The sequence below is a fragment of the Scomber scombrus genome, chromosome 21, assembly GCF_963691925.1.
Source record: "Scomber scombrus chromosome 21, fScoSco1.1, whole genome shotgun sequence".
NCBI lineage: Eukaryota > Metazoa > Chordata > Actinopteri > Scombriformes > Scombridae > Scomber > Scomber scombrus.
In genome coordinates this window covers 11,683,509-11,704,747 of record NC_084990.1, presented here as the reverse complement: position 1 = coordinate 11,704,747, position 21,239 = coordinate 11,683,509, and the positions used below count along the sequence as shown (strand labels likewise).

The 21,239-nt window shown below is 39.4% G+C and overlaps 2 protein-coding genes across 2 annotated transcripts; one reads left to right on the top strand and one right to left on the bottom strand.

The window, feature by feature from the left end:
- Positions 1 to 3,570: 3,570 nt before the first annotated feature.
- mybpc2b (myosin binding protein Cb) lies at positions 3,571 to 13,733 on the top strand (the record flags this gene model as incomplete). The annotated part of the gene is made up of 26 exons (XM_062443211.1): positions 3,571 to 3,673; positions 3,831 to 3,979; positions 4,099 to 4,216; positions 4,330 to 4,378; positions 4,692 to 4,751; positions 4,867 to 5,036; positions 5,217 to 5,349; positions 5,878 to 6,002; positions 6,129 to 6,234; positions 7,034 to 7,203; positions 7,460 to 7,625; positions 7,753 to 7,859; positions 7,960 to 7,989; positions 8,106 to 8,248; positions 9,099 to 9,258; positions 9,435 to 9,539; positions 9,671 to 9,859; positions 9,989 to 10,123; positions 10,324 to 10,491; positions 10,734 to 10,822; positions 11,345 to 11,540; positions 11,723 to 11,862; positions 12,385 to 12,544; positions 12,687 to 12,823; positions 13,109 to 13,295; positions 13,580 to 13,733. Coding segments are annotated over 26 exons (3,330 nt in total), but the record flags the coding sequence as incomplete, so codon positions are not given.
- A 265-nt stretch (positions 13,734 to 13,998) lies between these two features.
- On the bottom strand, positions 13,999 to 21,032 carry LOC134003858 (testicular acid phosphatase homolog). The gene is made up of 11 exons (XM_062443209.1): positions 20,943 to 21,032; positions 19,114 to 19,209; positions 18,583 to 18,669; positions 17,315 to 17,470; positions 16,950 to 17,048; positions 15,993 to 16,088; positions 15,384 to 15,516; positions 15,005 to 15,087; positions 14,789 to 14,895; positions 14,332 to 14,513; positions 13,999 to 14,108 (listed from the first exon to the last, which is right to left on the bottom strand). Exons 1-11 carry the CDS (start codon positions 21,030 to 21,032, stop codon positions 13,999 to 14,001), a joined length of 1,239 nt encoding a protein of 412 aa, XP_062299193.1.
- Positions 21,033 to 21,239: the final 207 nt, after the last annotated feature.

The window sequence follows — 21,239 nt, the reverse complement described above, 5'->3', positions numbered from 1 at the left end:
GCTCTATCTGGACTGATTAGTAGTAGATTGGGTGGAGAAAGGTTAAGATAGTGCTTCTGGGAGCTGAAAGTTTGTAATTCCTTGGGCTGTCCTTCCTTTATGGTAAATGTCCTGTACTAGTTGTGCCTGGGGGGCAAGCACACACTTTTTAGCTTTCTTTTTCTCATGTGGACTCCAGGGTAAGGTTGAATCGGAGGTGTTAGTAGCAACTGAGATGTTCGTAATCTTCACGCAGAAGATTATGACGTATGTAACTTTCTTCAGCTCTGAGGTCAAACGTGACTACCACATGGTCAACCCTGACTGCTTTCCTTTTTGGGCTATTTGGCCAGTGTGACAAGGCATGGATGATTGGCTTGGAGAGATGACATATTGCTTTGTGTCCCCACTACAAGGCTGCTATCTTGGGGAGGTTGGCTACTGATATGTAACTAGTCATAAAATATATGGCCTGCTGAGGGAAGAGAGGGGAGACCTTGCCAGGATGAGGTCATTAAATGTTAAGTTTGGTTTACTGCCTGGGATATCACCCCCATAAAGTCCCACTGGAAAGTGTCCAGCCCAGCAGGGTCTACCACACTTTCTTCCCCATGGATCATCTCTTCTTAGCATTTTGAACGTATATCATTCACTGTCTTGACTGTCATTAATGTCCATCATTGAATGTGGGACTCAGCTCCTCCTGCCATGGCAGCTGTTGCCCAGAGGGAGGAAATATGGATATACTTGGCTGTAGATATCTCAAACGATATGCAACGTGAGCTATGATAAGACCTTGCAGTTTTCCGTAACAGGCATGTGACTCCTACACTGGGAGCCTCATTGGATTCATATTTCTCCTGAGCATCCTCCATGTTCTGTCCACAAGCAAGGTAGCAAAAGTTCTGAGATTTGGTTTGTTGGTGTCATGATTTTTCCTGATGAGGCTCAATCCAAAAAACAGCTGAGGCTTACTGGGAGCCAAGCCATTCATATCCATTTATAGTCCTGTGGACAGGCTCACGCACCTACCATTTACCTTAGTTTTATTATAGCTAAAAAACAAAGTAAAACAAGGTAATTCATGCATTATCAGCTCCTCAAACTTGGAAAAAAAGCTAGAGTCAGGCAAAAAAGATCCAAATGTTATGTTCTGGCTGTAGAGTTATAAATGTTATTGCCATTTGTAGACAGTTTTTACCAGTATGGCTAATGATGCAGGAAGCTAATGCCAGTTTCTTTAAAATGTGGAAACCTTTTGGATGTTCTAAACATAAAGTGAGCAGATAAGTGGGTAGTTTGCCCAGAGTTGTATTTGTCTTAGGGAAACTTGAGCAGGAAATGCAATAAACTTTGTTATAAAATATTATATATACACACTCACATCAATGCTCAGAGCAGAAAAATTATAAACAATGTGTCTTTTAAGTCAAACTTCAGCGGTTTGTTTGTATGGCCTGGGGTGCATGTGCTCTATTTCTAAATTAATTGTCTCCTATGTGACAAGCAGTTTTGCAAGATCAGTCTTAAAGAAGTAATCAAGATCATTTCAAATAATAATTTATCCCAAGTTTGGTGATTGAAAGAGCAGTAATCAACATATTTGATTACTTTGTGTTTTGACTGACAACAAATGGGATCTTACCCCCATAAGCACAAATTCTCTTTTTGATTGCCTTTCACTGTGTGGAGTATTATTAATAATAATAATTCTATAATTGCTGTTCACTGGCCTTGTTTTACCTGATGAGTTCACACTGACTTATGGTACAGTATAACAGAAAATTGTTATACTTCCATTTGTTAAACGGGGGTTTTTGTTTTTCCCAGCTGATCATGAAGAGGAGGGTAAGGGCGAACTGTCGGCCCAGTGTGGGACTGTGACTTTCCACTGCATGTTATGAAATGTCAATGTATGCATCCTATGTGTTTTTTAAATATGATCAGTGAAAATGTTGTATTTGTGATTGATTGGTATATGCTTTAAGGCTGTGCATTAGTGATATCTAAATTTCCTGTTTCAATAATTAATATATTATACATTATATTATTTACATTATTTATAGATCTGTACCTGGGGGGGGGGGGGGCGCTAAATCTTTGATATGGGTAGAAAGTGCTGATGTGTAGAGGTCAACAGGTGCTCTTACTACAGTAGAAGTTTTATACTTAGCACAGTCATTAGCACATTCTGAAGGAGCACCTCTCTAATTGGCACTGATACTTTGCTGAAGTGATTAAATATCACTGGACCTTTAGCCTGAATACGTTAAATGCCCTCTTGATCTTTGATGTGTTTTGAACTGAATGCATGGAGTGCTTCACTGTTCAGATGACTTTGTTTTATGTTGTTGTATTATCATACCAGACCTGGCGTCACAAGCAATCTTAAGCGGTTTAATCCCCTCAGTTATAGTTTTTGCCACGTGTGTTTAAGCTTTTTGTATCTATAGAAAAATGGATAGCACCACTTTTGTTTCAGAACCATGGACATGAACTTTTGGCCCAAATTCCATTTTCAAACAAAGGCTTGAAATGACAGGGAATTGAAGGGAAAGTCAACGAGAGAGAGAGAGAGAGAAAGAGAGGGAGGGGTGCAAGCCCCAAACATGTGCCTCCCCCTGCTGATTTTGACAGAGAATCGTTAATAAACTCAAACTGCTAGTACGACAGTCTTATGTGAGTGTAGTCTTTTGTTTTAAAACAGTAGCCTTATATTAATGTTATTTTGCCTCTCAGTGACTATTGCATAGTTAAATGCCCCCTCACAGTATATAACTGCCCCCTCAGTAAAACTGGCAAACTGTCTGTGCACTATATACAATTTATGTTCAAAACCACAGTCACGTTTGTTATATTATTCTGCTGCTGTACAGAAGCTAACAAGGGGGAAAAAACCTTAAAAACAGAATTCATATATAATCTAATGATTTTTGGCCCTTCTTTTATGTGAACTACAAATTTTTAAAAAATCAGAAGACTCATTCTTTTATCTGTCATGACTTGGACAAAGACTGTTGCTGCATTATTGGCAAATAAGAATACTGAATAACAGAAAATAATATTCATTCCATTCATTCACACATTATTGTTAACATCAGCAAGTGTTCTGTTGCCTACAACAGTACATGCGTGGAAATAATTAGGTTTTATACTTCTACTATACTACAAACAAACATCCAATACTACAGAAGTATTAGATGCACCTTTTTATTGAGCATAAAAACAGTAATTACATTTGCAAGCAAGAAAAAGGTTCTGATAAACTGTAGCTTTCTTCTTTTTTTTGTTTTTAAATCACATGGTTACATGATTTAATTCAACGTATTTTTATGACAACCAACTGCAAGAGTTTCAAAATTCCTTCTTTTGTCTATATTTTGTCTATATTTAACTTTAATCTTGAACCACATGCTGTTGGTTTTTGTTTTGTGCCTGCAGGTGTGATTCCAGTATTTTTGGTGTTGTTCCTGTTCAAAATGTCCAAGCATTTCTCTTTGTCCTTTGCACTTTTGGTTTGTTGCACACTGGATGTTACAGATGCCATTTATGGGCTCTTGAATGCGTTTTATTTATTCTTCAGTGGCGTAAACTAGTACGCTAACTTCTTTCTCCTACCTTTCAGAGACTGTGTCCACCGAGCTCACTGGGCTCTTTGTGGAGAAACCACCAGAGAGTACAGTCGCTGTCACAGGTTAGACACACAAATGGATGCATGGATGAATAATTTTCCAGGCAGAGAGAAAACTGTTACAATCCAAACAGTGTAGCATCGTTACACAGAACATACAGTATGCCTTGGGTCTGTGGTTAATGCTACCAACATAACGACTGTTGTTTGTGAACGACAGGATCGGATATCCATTTCGTAGCCAAGGTTGACACAACCAAGCTGGCCAGGAAACCCACCATGAAATGGCTGAAGGGAAAGTGGCTGGACCTTGGCAGCAAGGCTGGGAAACACATGCAGTTCAAAGAAACATTTGACAGGAATACTAAGGTATGTACGACAGAGCCATCAAAAGTTTGTACTGTGAGATCTGATCCACTTTGTTCAGAAATAACTAGCAATAACTAGAGATGACAAAGAAGTAACAAGGTTATGCTTTCATCCCCAAGATCTACACTTATGAAATGAAGATCATCAAAGTAGTCCCTGGAGATGCTGGAGGCTACAGGTGCGAAGTGACTTCAAAAGACAAGTGTGACAGCTCCAACTTCGAGATCTCTGTTGAAGGTAAATGAAAACGGACTCTGGACTATAAAAATGCTGCCATAGATTCCACATGTGCTAATGTTATGATGTGATCCAGCCCTAATCTGCATTCTCTGCAACTCCTCTCATTTCAGCTGCACACCAAGAGGAGCAGGCAGATATTTTGTCTGCTTTCAAGAGAGCGTGAGTGCATTGGGATTTGCGTTTCAGCCTGCCTCAGTGGTCTGTGCACAAGTGTGCAAATACACAAGAGGGAAAATGTATACAGATACTATTTATAACATTTTCCAATGTGTCCCTGTATGTGTGTGTGTGTGTGTGTGTGTGTGTGTTTGTGTGTGTGTGTGTGTGTGTGTGTGTGTGTGTGTGTGTGTGTGTGTGTGTGTGTGTGTGTGTGTGTGTGTGTGTGTGTGTGTGTGTGTGTGTGTGTTCAGCACATTACAGTACTATTGGTCACAGTAGTTCGTATATTGAATGTCTGTGTCCATACACACAGGGATGCTGGAGAGGACGAGGGAGATCTGGATTTCAGCGCTCTGCTGAAAGCCACTAAGAAGTGAGAAGTTTGCAAAATTGTCAAGCACTGAGACACATTGTATTTTTTCTCCAGAGAACCTCTTCTCTGTTTTCGAGTCCCAATTGCATACAGATCCGCTGTCCATCATTGACAGGAAGAAGAAGGCTCAAAAAGCGCCCGAGCAGGTAGACGTATGGGAATTGCTTAAGAGCGCCCATCCATGCGACTATGAGAAAATCGCCTTTGAGTATGGCATCACTGACCTGAGGGGCATGCTGAAACGTCTGAAAAAGATGAAGACTGTTGAGCCCAAGCATACCGAGGGTAAGCCGGGTTACGTGAGATGTGAAGGGAGGGGAAGAAGTACATGGGAATTTGAAGTATGAAGGAAATGAAGGAGGACAGCAGTGCCGCTGATGAGAAATAAGAAAAAGGAAGGACAACATGAAACTGATCTCATGATTGGTTAATTCTGAATCTTTCCCTTTCTGTCTCCAACCCCAGCTTTCCTGAAGAAGCTAGATTCTTGCTACTCAGTGGATAAAGGCAAGAAGATTGTTCTGACGTGTGAGGTGGTTGATCCCATGGTCCAGGTCAAATGGTTGAAGAACGGCCAGGAGATCAAACCCTCAGCCAAGTACATGCATAAAAGCATATACACATACATACACGCTAGTTATTAGAGGTTCACACAGACCTTTTTTTAGTGTCCTTTTTCACCCCGCTAAGCTTCATGCAATTAGATGGAAGAATTAGACTGTATCATATTAATCATCAAGCTCAGATGGACTTGATGGGCAACGTTTTAAAAATATCCAGCTAAAATTATCTGTGCCACAAAGTCATACTTTGGAACGATGCTGCCATCAACACGTTTTATTTTTAGACCGTCATAAGGAGCCTCCCAGAGGCCTTAGCAATGCACTGCCAAGACATTGTATGCCTCAAGTAGAGCAATGCAGATACACCCCGAGGACAAAGACCTCTATTTTATACATTAAAATGCCTTAATGGCACAACTGAAATGCATAAACTGGGTCTGTTAAACAAAATTCCATTAAAAAAATTACTTTTGTTCAGATATACGGATAGATTATTTGAATAGGCATTCATACAAGAATGTTCCACAGTTTTTTGACCTGTAATCTGTCTTTTACTTTTCAAGGTATATCATTGAGGCAAATGGGAATTTGAGAACACTTACCATCAATAAGACAAACCTGTCCGATGATGCTGCATATGAGTGTGTGGTTGGCGATGACAAGAGTTTCACAGAGGTGTTCGTCAAAGGTGCACCATCTCTTTAATGTTCTCTTTTTTTCATTAGCAGTGCTTCTTCAGTTTGACATTACTAAGAAAAAGAAGCATTTTGTTGTCCTTATGGCACAAGCATACATCTCTCTCTGCTTCATCCAGAGCCCCCTGTGACCATCACCAAGCTGATGGACGACTATCATGTGGTTGTTGGAGAGAGAGTGGAGTTTGAGATCGAGGTCTCGGAGGAGGGTGCCCATGTCATGTGGTCAGTATATGATGCAGTAATTTAGTAGTACCAGTAGTAAAACATGCACAGTTTTTGTACATATAAGATTGTGGATTGTGGAACTTTTTTCACTAAATCATAATGAATTCATCTCTAAATCCTTCCAGTCTGCTACAAGGTTCATGACTGATGTGCGCTCTAGTGGTACATATCAAAATATAAGTACTAATGGCTTTTCAAGCTCAAATACATGGACTCTATTTTATTTGTTGTGTCTTTATTTGTCACAAGAAGATCTGGAACATACCAATCTCATTTCCAGACATGGCTCAAATACTGATTTCTACAGCAAATACAGAGTTTACAAATTTTGCTTTCTGCTCTATCATCCTGAAGTAATGTCTAAGAGCTCTCAATGTTTTTACCTTTGGGGTAAACAAGATCTCTCAGCGTGTTTTTTCAAGCATCTGTAAAGGTTGAGAAGCCAAATAAATAAATCACTGTTAGTAGGAATGAAAATTCATAAGGGTGATGTACTGTGTGTTGATACATTTCAATAACACATAGTATTGCATTTAATGAATAGTATCATTCATAGCATATTTATTATTTCATATTGAATATTTTCCAATTGAGAGATGCAAACCCATTATTTTTCCCACAGCAATACTTTATTTGAATTTTTTTAGCAATAACTGAATGTTGGAAATATTACTCTATTGCATTAGGACTTACATCATACTCACAGTACTGTAGGTTCACTGTTACTATTGTGTATTAAACATTAAAAGGTGACACATCTCAAAGAGTGATGTGCTTATTTCATATTTATTTACAGGTTCTTTGAAGACATAGAGCTTCACAGAGACAAAGACTCCACAAAGTATCGCTTCAAGAAGGATGGAAAGAAGCACACACTGATCATCCAGGAGGCCACGGAGGCTGATATTGGAATGTACCATGCGTGGACAAACGGGGGGCACACCAAAGGAGAACTGGAAGTGGAAGGTGCTACTAAAAAATTTTAAATTCTCATTCACAACAGTTTTAATTACAGTGATTGTAGAGTTTGTGTAAATCTTTGTCTCTGAGTACAAATAATGCAGCTGAATTTAACTGGTGGCCCAAGAGTGCTTTATAAACATACAACTGAGTCAAGACAAGATGTTACAATCATGAACTTTATCTTCCCTCTCACCTATAGCTCCTCAGAGTCTCTCTCCTGCCTGAACTGTTCTCTTGTGGTTTCCAATGTCTTTTACAGAAAAAGAACTGGAGGTGCTGCAGGACATTGCTGATCTCACGGTCAAGGCAACTGATAGTGCCTTGTTCAAGTGCGAGGTGTCTGATGACAAGGTTACAGGAAAGTGGTTCAAAGATGGAGTGGAGGTCTTGCCAAGCGACCGTATCAAAATGACCCACATTGGAAGGTAGAAGACCATTTTATAGTATATTATACATTCCCTACATTCACTATCATACATCCCTATATTTTTATTTCTTTTAATGAAAACTGTTATTTTTCTTACATCAGATCTTCTCTGTTTTTTTTTTCAGGTTTCATCGACTGATTATTGATGAGGTGAAGCCAGACGATGCTGGCGACTACACATTTGTTCCTGATGGATACGCTCTGTCCCTTTCTGCCAAACTCAACTTCTTGGGTGAGAAAGACAGAATAATTACAGTGGTGCTGTCATGGATGCATTAATCATCACCAGCCTGAATAATACTGTCAACATTTTTTTTTGGCTTTCAAAACAGAAATTAAGATCGACTATGTGCCCAGACAAGGTAGGTAGCTTTAAATGACCTTTTCACAATGTTTTTTAAATTTTGTGTATAGTTCATATCCTAACAAAATGCATTCCCAAAATCACTCTTCATATTAAATATTCTACCTTAACAAGATCCTCCAAAGATCCACCTGGACGCCACTGGAAGCATGGTCTCCCAAAACACCATCATTGTGGTGGCAGGCAACAAGCTCCGACTGGATGTGGAAATCACAGGCGAGCCAGCACCTACAGTTGTTTGGTCCAAAGGAGATCATGTAAGGATGTGATAAGTAAAGGGTCATTACATACATGGTAAAAAAAACATGTGGTTTTACAAGGCAATAAATGGTTTGAATTGCTGAACTTGTCATGTTTGTGCACACTGACTGGACATTTTAAAGTTATGTGTACGTTGATTTGAAAGCTAACCTGAAATCAGAACTAATCACAAGCACTATGCTCACTCCTCAACCTCTTTTGTCTCTTTCGCTGTGCTTGAATTAAATGCCACCTCATCTGAAAAAAACTGCTGCTCTGTTGGGATTTGGCCCAACCGATGGGATTGTTTGTGCCTACAGGCAGTAAAGCACACAGAGGTGGTGGGAAGGACACTGCCCTTTTGGTCAGAGTGCCAAAGCACCCTGTTTTGGAAGTGTGAAATGGCTGTGCCCTCGTTGGACAGCTACATGCTTCTTATTTAGCCCAAATGTCGCTTTAGTATGGTGTTTTAGTGACCCAAGTGATCACTGGTGAGCACAAGTACTGCCAAAATCTCCCTCTGATCAACTCAGATGGCTCACAAATGCCCTTTTGATTTATCATAGTGTTCCTGCGATTGCATTAATGTGTGAACATGAATCTTGTCTCTAACCTTAAACATGCTAGAAGTGTCCCTTTGTCATTTTCACCTCTCCCCATCAGAGTATTTGCACAAACCCCTGGGTACAAAAAACAACTAAAGTATGTGCATTTACTGTACAGAGGATATCCTGGCAGTGTTAGTGCTATGTCTAATGCTACACAAATGGTGACAATTGATATTACTTGTTTAAAGTGACCCTTCATGGTGTTTAGAATTATTCTTATACATCCATGATTGACACGCAACACTTTCCTGTTTGTTAGGAGATCACAGAGACTGAAGGGCGTGTAAGAGTGGAGACCAAGAAGGACTTGAGTTGCTTCATCATAGAGGGAGCAGAGAGGGAGGATGAGGGCAAATACAACATCGTTGTGACCAACCCTGCTGGAGAGGATAAGGCTATACTTTTTGTGAAGATTGTGGGTGAGTGAGGATTAAATGTCAGCAGGGCAGCTGTTAGCAAGGTAACTAATGTGCTGTGATCCAGTTTACAGCACTTGAGATTTAGTATTTTTTTTAGTTTTAGTATTAGAATTTAAGTATGTATTGTACTGCTTTTTAAACTGCTGATGTATGCTAAAACTGTAATCTTATTTCAGATGTGCCCGACCCTCCTGAGTCTGTCAAATGCACAGGAGTGGGAGAGGACTGTGCTACTATCACCTGGCAGCCTCCTAAATTTGATGGTGGTGCAGTAGTGAAAGGTAAAGAATTAATTGTATCCCTAATCTTTCATGCTCATTGGGCTGAACATATTCAATAATGATTTTCTGTGTATCATGTCTTCAAGTATTATTCATGCATGTTTATGCTCACTTTGTTATTAATCAATCAGGTTATCTCATGGAGAGAAAGAAGAAAGGCTCTTCCAGGTGGACAAAGCTTAACTTTGATGTATATGAATCAACTACATATGAGGCTAAGAGGATGATTGAAGGTGTTCTGTATGAGATGAGGGTGTTTGCTGTCAACAGTATTGGCCTGTCTCAGCCAAGTCTCAACTCCAAACCCTTCATGCCTATTGGTACGTATCACTGCCATCCTTGTTCTTCTCTTCAGTAACATCTTTCTTAGCTCCTCCCTGCTCCTCCCTTTATGCATCACATTTGTCAACCCGGTCAATCTCTTGAGTGTTTCTTTCTGTCAACTTCAGCCCCAACTAGCGAGCCGACACGTCTGACTGTAAGCGATGTGACAGACAGCACATGCAGCCTGAAGTGGCTCGCCCCAGAGAAGATAGGAGCCGGGGGCCTGGATGGCTACATTATTGAATACTGCAAGGATGGAGGTGACACAAAAAATATATTATAAACATTTGTGGACACTGCAATAACATTCTCTAATATTATGAAGTGTATAACATACAAAAAATTGACACGAAACCAGAATGAATATGCTAAACAGGGACTGTATAGCAGCATGGGTTACAAATTATTCAGTTTTCATTCAACTATTCATTATAAATCACATAAATGCTTTTTATTTTAGACACTGAGTGGGTGGTAGCAAACAAGGACCCTTGTGAGAGGCAGGGGTATGTGGTGCGTGGCCTTCCCGTGGGAGAGAAGATACACTTCAGGGTGGTGGCCATAAACATCGCTGGACGTAGCCCTCCTGCAACAATGGCACAGCCCGTCACCATCCGTGAGATCGTGGGTAAGTCAGTTGAAAAAAGATTCAATAAAAAAGAGTACATGTAATCATGTTTTATGGGTTATTTTATTTAGCAATAGCCTTAACACAGAGTTGATGAGAAAGGACTTGTTGTGCTGACTTTTTCTTTTCAGTGTAATGTGACTTGTACACTGATACTGTTCCTTCATATTATCAGTGTACAGTATAGAGTGTCTTTAAATTGCATACTTCATATTTAACTGAAATGTCTTTAACTTCTTTAGAATATCCCAAGATCCGCCTTCCTCGTGACCTGAGAACAAAGTACACCAAGAAAGTAGGAGAAAAGATCAACCTGACCATACCCTTCCAGGTTAGAAACACACCTCAGATAATGTTTTGGATGATGAAATTGTGTAGTTTAGTTCTATGTTGAGCTAACTCATACTAAGATATTTAAACATCAATGGGAAACTGTGGGGGCAGGTGTCAGGTGGCACTAATATGTAAGACATACATTTATTTTGAATGGTTTTGAAAGTTAGGTGAAAGTTATTTAATATTTTAATATTTAATGGTTATTTGTTGGTCATTTGTGTGGTACAATTTGGTACAAGTCAGAAGAAAAAAATGAAAGAAGTGTTAAGTTGGTGTTTCATTGTGCCAAAGTGCTGATTCATTATATTTTGGTTATACATAGTTGTTAATTTGCAAAACATTTAAATTAGACTCCTAATGATTTAAAAACTGAAACTGATATAAAATGCTTAGTAATTAAAAACAGAACAGATCATCTTTTGTTTTTCTTATTTTGTACCATTAATCATTTTGGAAGGGTGGATGAGCAAAAGAAATCTCTGGTATCCTTAACAATAGATCATTATGTATCTCATAGGGTAAACCACGCCCCGTTGCAACCTGGTACAAGGATGGTGAACCCATTGACCCCAAGATGGTCAATGTCCGTAACAGCAACGTGGACAGTATCTTCTTTATCCGCTCTGCAGAGAGAACGCACTCAGGAAAATATGAGCTGGTTGTACAGATTGAGAACATGGAGGACAGAGCTGCCATTGATATCAGGATTGTTGGTAAGGTGATCAGGATTTATGATATGTGTTATTTACAATAAAATGTCCAACAAATGTAATATGTTTTACTTTATCTTTCAGTGTCCATGCGAAAACAATTCATTAAAAAGAAAAATAATTGAATATCATTACAGAATAACAACTGACATGTACTGAACATATGACATGTTTAATCCAATCAGAAAGGCCAGGGCCTCCTAGGAACGTGAAGGTGACAGACATCTGGGGCTTCAATGCAGCACTGGAGTGGGAGGTCCCCAAGGATGATGGCAACTGTGAGATTATTGGATACACCATCCAGAAGGCAGACTTGAAGACCAAGGTCAGAGAGAGGGAAGGAGGGGGAGGATGTCAAACCTCAAGCACTACAAACCTGCTGAAATGTCTAGTTCAACAACAAAGCTGAGATTACGAGCCATCACCACTGCTTGATATGACTCTTGGTTTATTTTGTTTGCTTTTTGTTATTCACAATTTTTCAAGTTTGTCTTAAAACACCAGTCAGGTGCCCATATGAATATTGAAACAGGCACTAAAAAGGGAACTTTGATTTGAGTAATTTGTGTGGCTGAAGCCTCATATTAGTTTCAAATAAAGTATATAAACATATGTACATTTTAAGCGGGTGTGGATTTTATCCCCCATCACAAATACTGAAAGTGCAGGAAAGCGATCTCTTGGCCAGTACAAACAGGAGGAATGATGACAGCAAGAAAAACGTGTCAATATATGATTTAGGCACCTGCTTATTGTTTCAGGACAGACTTTAAAAATCCTTAAACTCATTTATGTTAAACTGAAATAAAATACATGAGGAATATAATAGAATATAATTTTTCTCCAGGAATGGTTCACCGTTTATGAGCACAACAGGCGGACTCACTGTACATGTTCAGATCTAATCATGGGCAATGAGTACATGTTCCGCGTCTACAGTGAAAACCTTTGCGGCCTGAGCGATGACAATTGCCCCAGCAAGAACACGGCTGCCATTGAAAAGACAGGTGAGACAGTATATGCATGTGTGTCTGTACGTATCGCAGGCGGTTTCTTTCTGTGTGTTTGTTAAGTATATTGCAAATCTCTGCACTGATTTATGAGGTTGACTAAATAAGTTTGCGTGCCCTCTCACCCTTCTCTATATAGGCCTGGAGTTCAAACCAACCCCCTTCAAGGAGAAAGACATGACCTGTATGCCCAAGTTTACACGGCCCCTGGTTGATAGATCTGTGGTGGCCGGTTACAGCACTGCCATCAGCTGTGCCGTCAGAGGCTTCCCCAAGGTAAAATAAATAGCCTGTGGAGTATGATTAACAGGGGAAGGCTGTGTGCCACTTGCCATGAGCAAAGTAAAGTCTGAAGTTCATTTTTATATCAAATGTTATGTTTAAAGCTACAAGATAAAGACAAAAAAGTAGCATAAAAAGATTTTTAAAAGAAAAATTACTTAGTAAAGTTAGAAAGTTTTTTCTTCCCACTGTGGATGTTTTATTCAATTGAAATGTTCCCCACTGTGGGACTAATAAAGGAATATCTTATCTTATTCATCTAACTTTCTTGCATCTTAGCCTAAGATCATCTGGATGAAGAACAAGATGATCCTTGGTGAGGATCCCAAGTTCTTAATGCAAAACAACCAGGGAGTGCTGACCCTCAACATTCGCAAGCCAAGCACCTTTGATGGAGGCAAATACTCCTGCAGGGCTATCAACGACCTGGGCCAGGACGAAGTGGAATGCAGGCTGGACGTCCGAAGTAAGAATGGAGGAGAGGAGGGGAAATAGGGAGGAGGGAAAGAAGTGGGGTAGCAAGGTGGAGGAAATGAGAACAACTTATCGTGTCTCTCCTTTGTTACGCTGAATACCGAAGATCAGTCGGTAGCTAGTTACACTAAAAGCTGATTGTGCACCCTATGACAACAACACAGAATTTGAATAGTTTAAATGTGTATACGATACAATCCTATACTTGCATAATAGTACATTTTGGGCTAATTTCAATAAAAACTAACACTCCTTATGTGTCCTGTTCTCTCACAGTTCCCAAAGACCCAGACAAGGAAGATAAGAAATGAGCAACCGAACAGCAAAGAATGTGAAATGATATGAACCAAACACTGAATGAACAGTGAACATCAGCATGTAGACCTTACACTGCATAAGTGAATCAAATAAAATTGAATGATGCCTATGATATCTGATTGGTTATTTGGAATTCATATTATTTCTCTGTTAAAGTACTTTTTCACAAATCATCACTTTCTACATCTTCTTTAAGTCACACAAACTAGAACATTTAGAAGAAGGAAAAAGCCACACACACACACACACACACACACACACACACACACACACACAATCAGGATATAAAATACTAAATACATGGCACATTATTATTTGTTTCAACAGTGGAAAAGCACCTTCCTTTATTTTTGGCACATGTGTGACAGTCATCTACACTACACCTCTCTGGAGTAGTGCGCTTGTCTCCTGTGGATTGTCATTCCTATGCTGAACAACAGCGCCACTGCAAGGACACCCACGGCCACTGCAAGACCTATTATGACACCTGTGGGGGACAACAATCCTGTTTCAGTACATGTGACTGTGGAATATTTCCTGATATTTTTAAATCACACAGCCTGTGCTGAAAAACCTTTCCTCAGTCCCCAAAGTGAATACAGGAATAAACATATTGTTTCAAAACCCTAGCGATGCCAATAGTGTTGAAATAGAAGCAAATAGAAGGCAGTGCTAGCATGACGATATAAAAATATCTACTTTTTCTTCACCTGTACTGTAAGAACTTATCCTAAACCCGCACTCTGCTCCCCAGTCCTCTGCCACCACATCCTGCACCAGCTCAGTGAACATGGACAAAGGGCAGGGGCTCAACCCATTGCATCCTGGCACTGGGTTTGGGTAGGGGTCGCGCCAGGAGTCATTGCGGTAATACAGCTCCACAGAATAGGATCTGTGGAATTATTAGGATGAACACAATGAGATGACACACATTTGCAGCAAGTGTTATGTAAATGGCTTTTCATCATGTGCTAATTTGGCCATTGCAACGCTGGATTGCTTCCATATTTCCATCTAATTGAAAAGAAAAACAGAATGGTTTGGTGCTGCTAAACAGTGAAATGCAATCATTCAAAATCTGGTGTATTTGAGCCATCTGACCTATATAGTGTTGATTTGATATGAAAAGAGGAAAGGGCATTGAATAAGGCTGGGAAAAGTCATTACCCATCATACTCCTGGTAGAACTCAAAGAGCTGACAGGCAGCGTAAGGAGGGAGAAGGCCGTTGTACACATCCAGAGCAGCCTGGAGGGTGATGAGTGTGGAGTCATGCTGGCATGAGACACAAACATCACAGTAATAAGGAGGTGAGGGGATACAGAATGTGAAATAGATTACAATTTGTTGTGAGGTTTTGCATGTGCCCAAATATTAAACTTACAGCTGAATACATAATGAATTTGAGCGTGCTCCCTTGCTCTACAGCCTTGGAGAAATTCCTTAGGATGGCATTCAGCAGGACGCCTGGAAAATTAACAGTGTCAACAGTTCAAATTAAATTTTTCCCAGACACCAAAGCAATCTCTTTGACCTTATTAAGCATCTTGTCTTCGCTCTGTAATCATTTTTTTCCCATTAGCTCGTATGTGCTTACATGCTTTTGGGAAACTTGACCCTGACTCTGGCTTTACACTGGCAGATGCATAAACAAAGCCTCCGCCAGCAGTCACAACAGAAGATACACAGAGCATGTGTATCCTAATAACATTTAATTATCAGAACAGTGCTTTAAATTAATTTGCTCTAATGTGAATCCTCACCTCCCGAGAGCCTTGCCTTCTCTTTCCGCTTGTGACTGAGGATGCTGTACATGACCTCAAAGGATGCTATTCTCTTTAGGGTGTCCAGAACATCTTGGGTGGCCCAGCGTGGGAGAGTCAAGTTATGGATCCTCTGCGTGAGAAAATAATATTCATTACCTCGCATCACACTAATACTCAGATTACACAACACATGGATCACAACAAAGGGGGGTTTAAATGGCTGTATTTCATCGTTTCTATTATCCCGGCTATTTTTAGCGCTGGTCTGAAGATAACAGATGCTCATTTTGCAAGTGTGAATGAGCGCATTCAACCTGGCCTAGAATCCACCCATCTCATAATGCTTTAATTATCATTTCAATATGTTGTCCTATTCATGTCTTACTGTATGTATAAAAATGATTTCCCTATGCTCCAGGCCCCCTCCCAGTCTCTGCAGATGTGTTGGAAGAAAGCAGATCTTCTTTCTCTGTTTGCAGCTGGTGTTTGTATAAGTGATGGGCACATTTTTAAACTGCATAACACATGTAGTATACAAGCTTCATAGTGTTTATGTGCATGATTCCACTGTGTGTATGTGCTCTTGCTGTGAACCACTGAGTATACCTGGCAGGTAAGCGTGTCATAGACCCTCCATATTTTTTTGCCGACCAGTTTGGAGATAGGGTAACCGGTGTGGTTAGAAAGCTCCTCTACAAAGTGCTGCAAAAAGAAATTAAAGAAGAAAATTACATTCAACTCTTTTAAATTCTTTCATTAATTTCATTGTTATTGTCATTTTGCATATGGTAACATAAAACTTTGCTATAGTTGTATTTACAGGTGCTCATATAATGGCTCTTGCTGTTAGTAATTATATTTTAAAAGTGCACACAGTAGCAGTAGCTGGTTGATTTTTTATGCATTGATATTGATCACTGATGTAGTGATTGTTGTTTGTTTAAACTTTGGTCAGACAACAAAGTGAAAAATGGCACCATTTTGATTGTTGTATGTAACTTGCCTCCAGCAGAGGGTGTTAAAATCCAATGCAGGAGGCCCCTGTTCCTGATCTCAGACACCACCTTAATAGGCAGCGCATGGGACTCAGTTTAATTAAAACCTTTTTTATTGTAATTCTTAATCTAATTAAATCCAAACCGTTAATTAGCATCTCTGAGAATGTGAGAGAAATTGCACTGCGCAGCTTTTTGTAGGCACTGGAGTCACCGTGCCTGAGAAAATTACTGAGAGGACATGATGTCTACAGCATACCTAACACATCCACTGGAGGTGCTGATAACGTTGGCACCAACAACTGTGAACTGTATATTTCACTGTTTTACAGAAATGTGCATTTCACAGTGTCAGTTCATTTACAAATCAAGGCATGGGTACAGTAAGTAGAGAAGAAGCAGTAGAGGCCAGGAGAAGTATTCACAGCAAATCTGACTGTGATGATATAAAACAACAGACAGGCACATGACTCATGGTAAAGTGATGCTGTGAGTAGAACGTTCACGTCATTGAACAGATGTTGAGGATGAGTTACAGTGCAGTGAGGACTGTCTTTGTTTGCATCACCTGGTGAGCCCTGAGGAACCTCTGGTAGGTCTCACTCTCAAAAGTCTCCGTCATCAGCGCTCTGAACCTCGGACAATCTTTGCCTGGAGACTTCAACAGCTTGAGAAATCGAAAACAACAGCACAACATCAGTGGAAATAATGCACATTACTGCAGGTGCTGCAAGTCTTCTGGGCACAATTATACATTCATTGCATGCTTTAAAACAGTTGGGTGTTTCAGTGCGCCAGGTTCACAGCTTTAGGTGAACACAGACAGCAACATGGAACTACAGAGAGAGACTCAAATGACTCTTGAGCAAGTTTCTACTGAGCTGTGAATGACTGCTGTGTGAAAGGAAATATGTATGTGGCTCAGCAACCCACCTTGTCCTGGGCCCTGGGGATGGTGTGCACTGGAATGGGCCGCCACAGTAACTGGGGCATGATTGGAGGCGGGCGTCTGGTTGGGGAGAACATCCCAGCGAGGCAGGCCTGGGCACTCATGAGAGTGCGGTCGTAGTCAGTGCTACGCACGTATAACTGTTGGACACATGGGGGGAAACATGATAATAAAATGCGTGCACTATACTTCTTACACATACCACAGTCTACTGTGTTCTCCCAAATAGGACAGTCATACTTAGCTTGCTTTTTATAGAAAGTGGAAATGCACTTGGAAACTCAAAAGGAATGCATTTGCACTTGCGATGTGGAAATGCATATACTTCACTTTCTATTTTTATGTAATGCAAAATAAATGCACCAAGCAAAGCAGCAGTGTATCATGAGTGAGCTGTATTTATTCCAAGTCAACTGAGGTATTCCCTTAAAAGAGGAGGAGAGTCACAAGAAATCCAAATGGATGAGCGAGGAAAGGGGAAAAAGATCTGTCTTGCTGTGATCTTTTCTGACATCAGACTTTGCTGGTCTATATCTCTCTGTCAACCTGTGTCAAGTTTTTAAACACAGTAAATCACACTGATAAGGTTGGATGTTCCTGTGATGCTGATAATCCCCCCCCTCCTCCACTTTTTGTCAAATTAAAACAGACATGGCAAAGCAGGAAAAGGTATGGTACAAGTTGACTATGACTTGGGCGATGAAGCGTAAATGATACTGAGAAGAGTTGTTATTTTTGTGGTAATTGCATTTTATCTAAGGGAGGGGCAAGAAGACTGAATGCAAGGATGGAGAGAGGGTGAGGGTGGGGTAAGTGAAAGCAGGAGAAAAAAAGGAAGCCACTTAGTGTAAAAAAAAATAGGGTCAGGAAAAGAAAACGGAAATCATATCTCCGTAATGACAGTATGCTGAGCATGCAGCCCGGGGGCACCCTGAACCGTCGTGCGTGCTGCCAACTGTACTGTACATGGAGCCCAGGGGCAATATTTCCCTGCATGTTACAGCGTATTACAAGTCATATCACCAACATGAGTCATGCTCATTAACTTAGTCTATGTAGTTACAACCATAACAGACAGTGGCTTGCAAAACATGATCCTATTTTCCCATGTTAGAGTGAAGGAACACATGACAGCAGGAAACACAAGCATGAAAGAAAGCAAAATGTAACACACACACACACACACACACACACACACACACACACACACACACACACACACACACACACACACACACACAAATACACCTACTTCTTTGTTGTTGTAGTCTGGATCGAGAAAGTTTCCATACCGCCTCCTCAGAAACCTACCCAGCTCAAACTGTTGTTTAATGCCCAGCTGAAAGGAAAAACTGCTGTTAATTGTTGTAGAATCTGACCTTTTGTTGAAGATTTAGCAGATTTAAGGTCAGGTTGAATTTATTTACATAACATAATACATTTCACTCCTTCTCCAAGGCCTTCGAATTTATTCATTGTAAACTGGCTAATTGCCTGAGAGCAGAACAATGTCATAGAGGGAAGGAATTTAATTAAAACTTTATAAAATAAAATGTTTCTTCCATCTCAAGACTCAAATTTAACTATACTGTAATGTATGACACCACATCTGAAGCTACTGCACACACAGGCCTGTGATGAAATACACATATATATATATAAGGGATAGGGGTTTACAGTAGAAAAATGAATGGATATATGGATTTTATAGACATTTATAATGATAATTGACATATATTTCTATCATGTTTGCTTTCCACATGCAGACACAGAATAACAATACCTCAGTCAACTGTCCGAAGCCGTTAGCCCACACTCCCTCCCCATGAGGATCCCTGGGATACGACTCAATAGGCGATCGATCACCATGTCGAAACACCTTAAAAGTCATAACAGATTATGTCACAAGGATTGAGACGCCAGGGTTCTGTACCAGTCATTACAGTGTGTACTTAGGGGCAAGTAATCCACCCTGAGACAGAAGTCAGAAATAGAAACTTGTGATCTTGGACAGGTCATTCTGGATTTGAGACACAGAGGAGTCATTTTGGTGATGTCATCAAGACAAAGATGCTGTGGAGGTGCGCTGTTATTATTAACTTGAGGACTCACTTTTTGGAGTTGTGACATAATACTCAGGTCGATTAGGCTGGTTTAAGGACATCTCTGATTCACTGTTTTCCTGTTAGCACCACAGTGATTTAAACTCATCAGGGTGTAAAACCTCAAATAAAAACAGACCACACAGTCAAGTCAACAAGGTCATGGCTTGCTTTCAAAGGTGATAGTTAATTGATGCAAAACACCTTCCTAGGACTGCCTTTAACTAAGATTAAACACTGATCTGAAATTATAGAAACTGAACTCAAGTCAACTAAAATAAAAAAATAAGTAACATTTCATAAAATGTAATAAAACTGTATTTTATTTTATTCCATTTAATTTAATTTAATTTTGCTACACACAAAAAACAAACATGTTGATAAGACTGCAATGAATAAAATTCCACTTGGTGACAAGTAATAAACTTAACTAAGTTCTTAATAAATGGTTACTGTCAGGCTACATATAAAATTGTAGTCTCTGACAAACACACTAGTATTACACACTAGATTAGGTGCTTTAAAAAGGACAACCAATATAAATATTTCATAAACAGTTGTTCATTCTATATTGAACTACAGTGTAAGAGAAAGATATGCAAAGAGGTTTATGAACGACACTGCAGTGTCTGGGAGAGATATGCTTGACACTGTTGGAGTTTAGGCTCAAAGTAATCCGTTGCCACATACAGTGTGTAAATATAATAAGACTCACTGAGCAGAAAAATACAGTGTAAATCAGCAGTAACATACAGTAATATCACTTTCATGTTATCTGAATTGGCTTCCAGATATTAAAAATCTAGCATTCAACAAATAAATGCTGTCAGTAATATTATACAAACATCTCGCGTGGATGTATCTTTTATAAGACAGCTTATATGAAACACGTGAAATACATGTAATATTATGCTCTAGTAGTAGTAGTAGTAGTAGTAGTAGTAGTAGTTGTTGTTGTTGTTGTTGTTTTTGTTGTTGTTGTGGTAGTAGTAGTAGTAGTAGTAGTTTAGTTTAGTTTTTAGACAAAAAATGACAATAGACAATGCAGGGGGAGACAGAAAACCTGAATGGGCTTATTTAAAGCCTCCCCCTAAAAAATGTTCACAATATTACAGAAAATAATATGACCACATAAAAGTGAGAACAATTTTTTTTTTAAATACAATAAATAAATAATAATAATACACACACACACACACACACACACACACACACACACACTCAGACACACACACATATATATATACCTCATACAGATAGATAGATAGATAGATAGATAGATAGATAGATAGATAGATAGATAGATAGATAGATAGATAGATAGATAGATAGATAGATAGATAGATAGATAGATAGATAGATAGATAGATAGATAGATAGATAGATAGATAGATAGATAGATAGATAGATAGATAGATAGATAGAACAATAACAACATAAACACAGAACTGCTATCCTTTTTTTTATGTAGACATTTTAAAGAAAATTGTGGGGAAAAGGATATACTTACAGCTACGACAAACTTCAGCTCCCGACACTCAGTCAAGCAGATGCAACAGAGAAGAAACACACAGCCCAAACTTTCCTGAAACGTCAACATCTTCCTGACTTGTCAATCTCTTCCTCCTTTACAGAGTTCCCCTGCTGACGTGAAGTTAAAAAAATGGCAAATAATGTGAATTGTTAAATGCCAGAAGGAAGTGAATTTTATGAATAATTCTAAATTATAGTGGAACAAAGATTGTGCAAATGTGTCTTTCAGACCAATTATACAACATATTAAATGTGCATGTTGTGTCATCATTTG

Excerpts from the sequence above, each read along its gene's own strand:
- LOC134003858 (XM_062443209.1), bottom strand. The coding sequence starts at position 21,032 with ATGTTGACGTTTCAGGAAAGTTTGGGCTGTGTGTTTCTTCTCTGTTGC. Across the intron at positions 16,089-16,949 it reads GGTTCCTCAGGGCTCACCAG|CACTTTGTAGAGGAGCTTTC; the intron begins GTGATGCAAACA and ends TTCTTTTTGCAG. Across the intron at positions 14,514-14,788 it reads TTCTACCAGGAGTATGATGG|ATCCTATTCTGTGGAGCTGT; the intron begins GTAATGACTTTT and ends ATAATTCCACAG.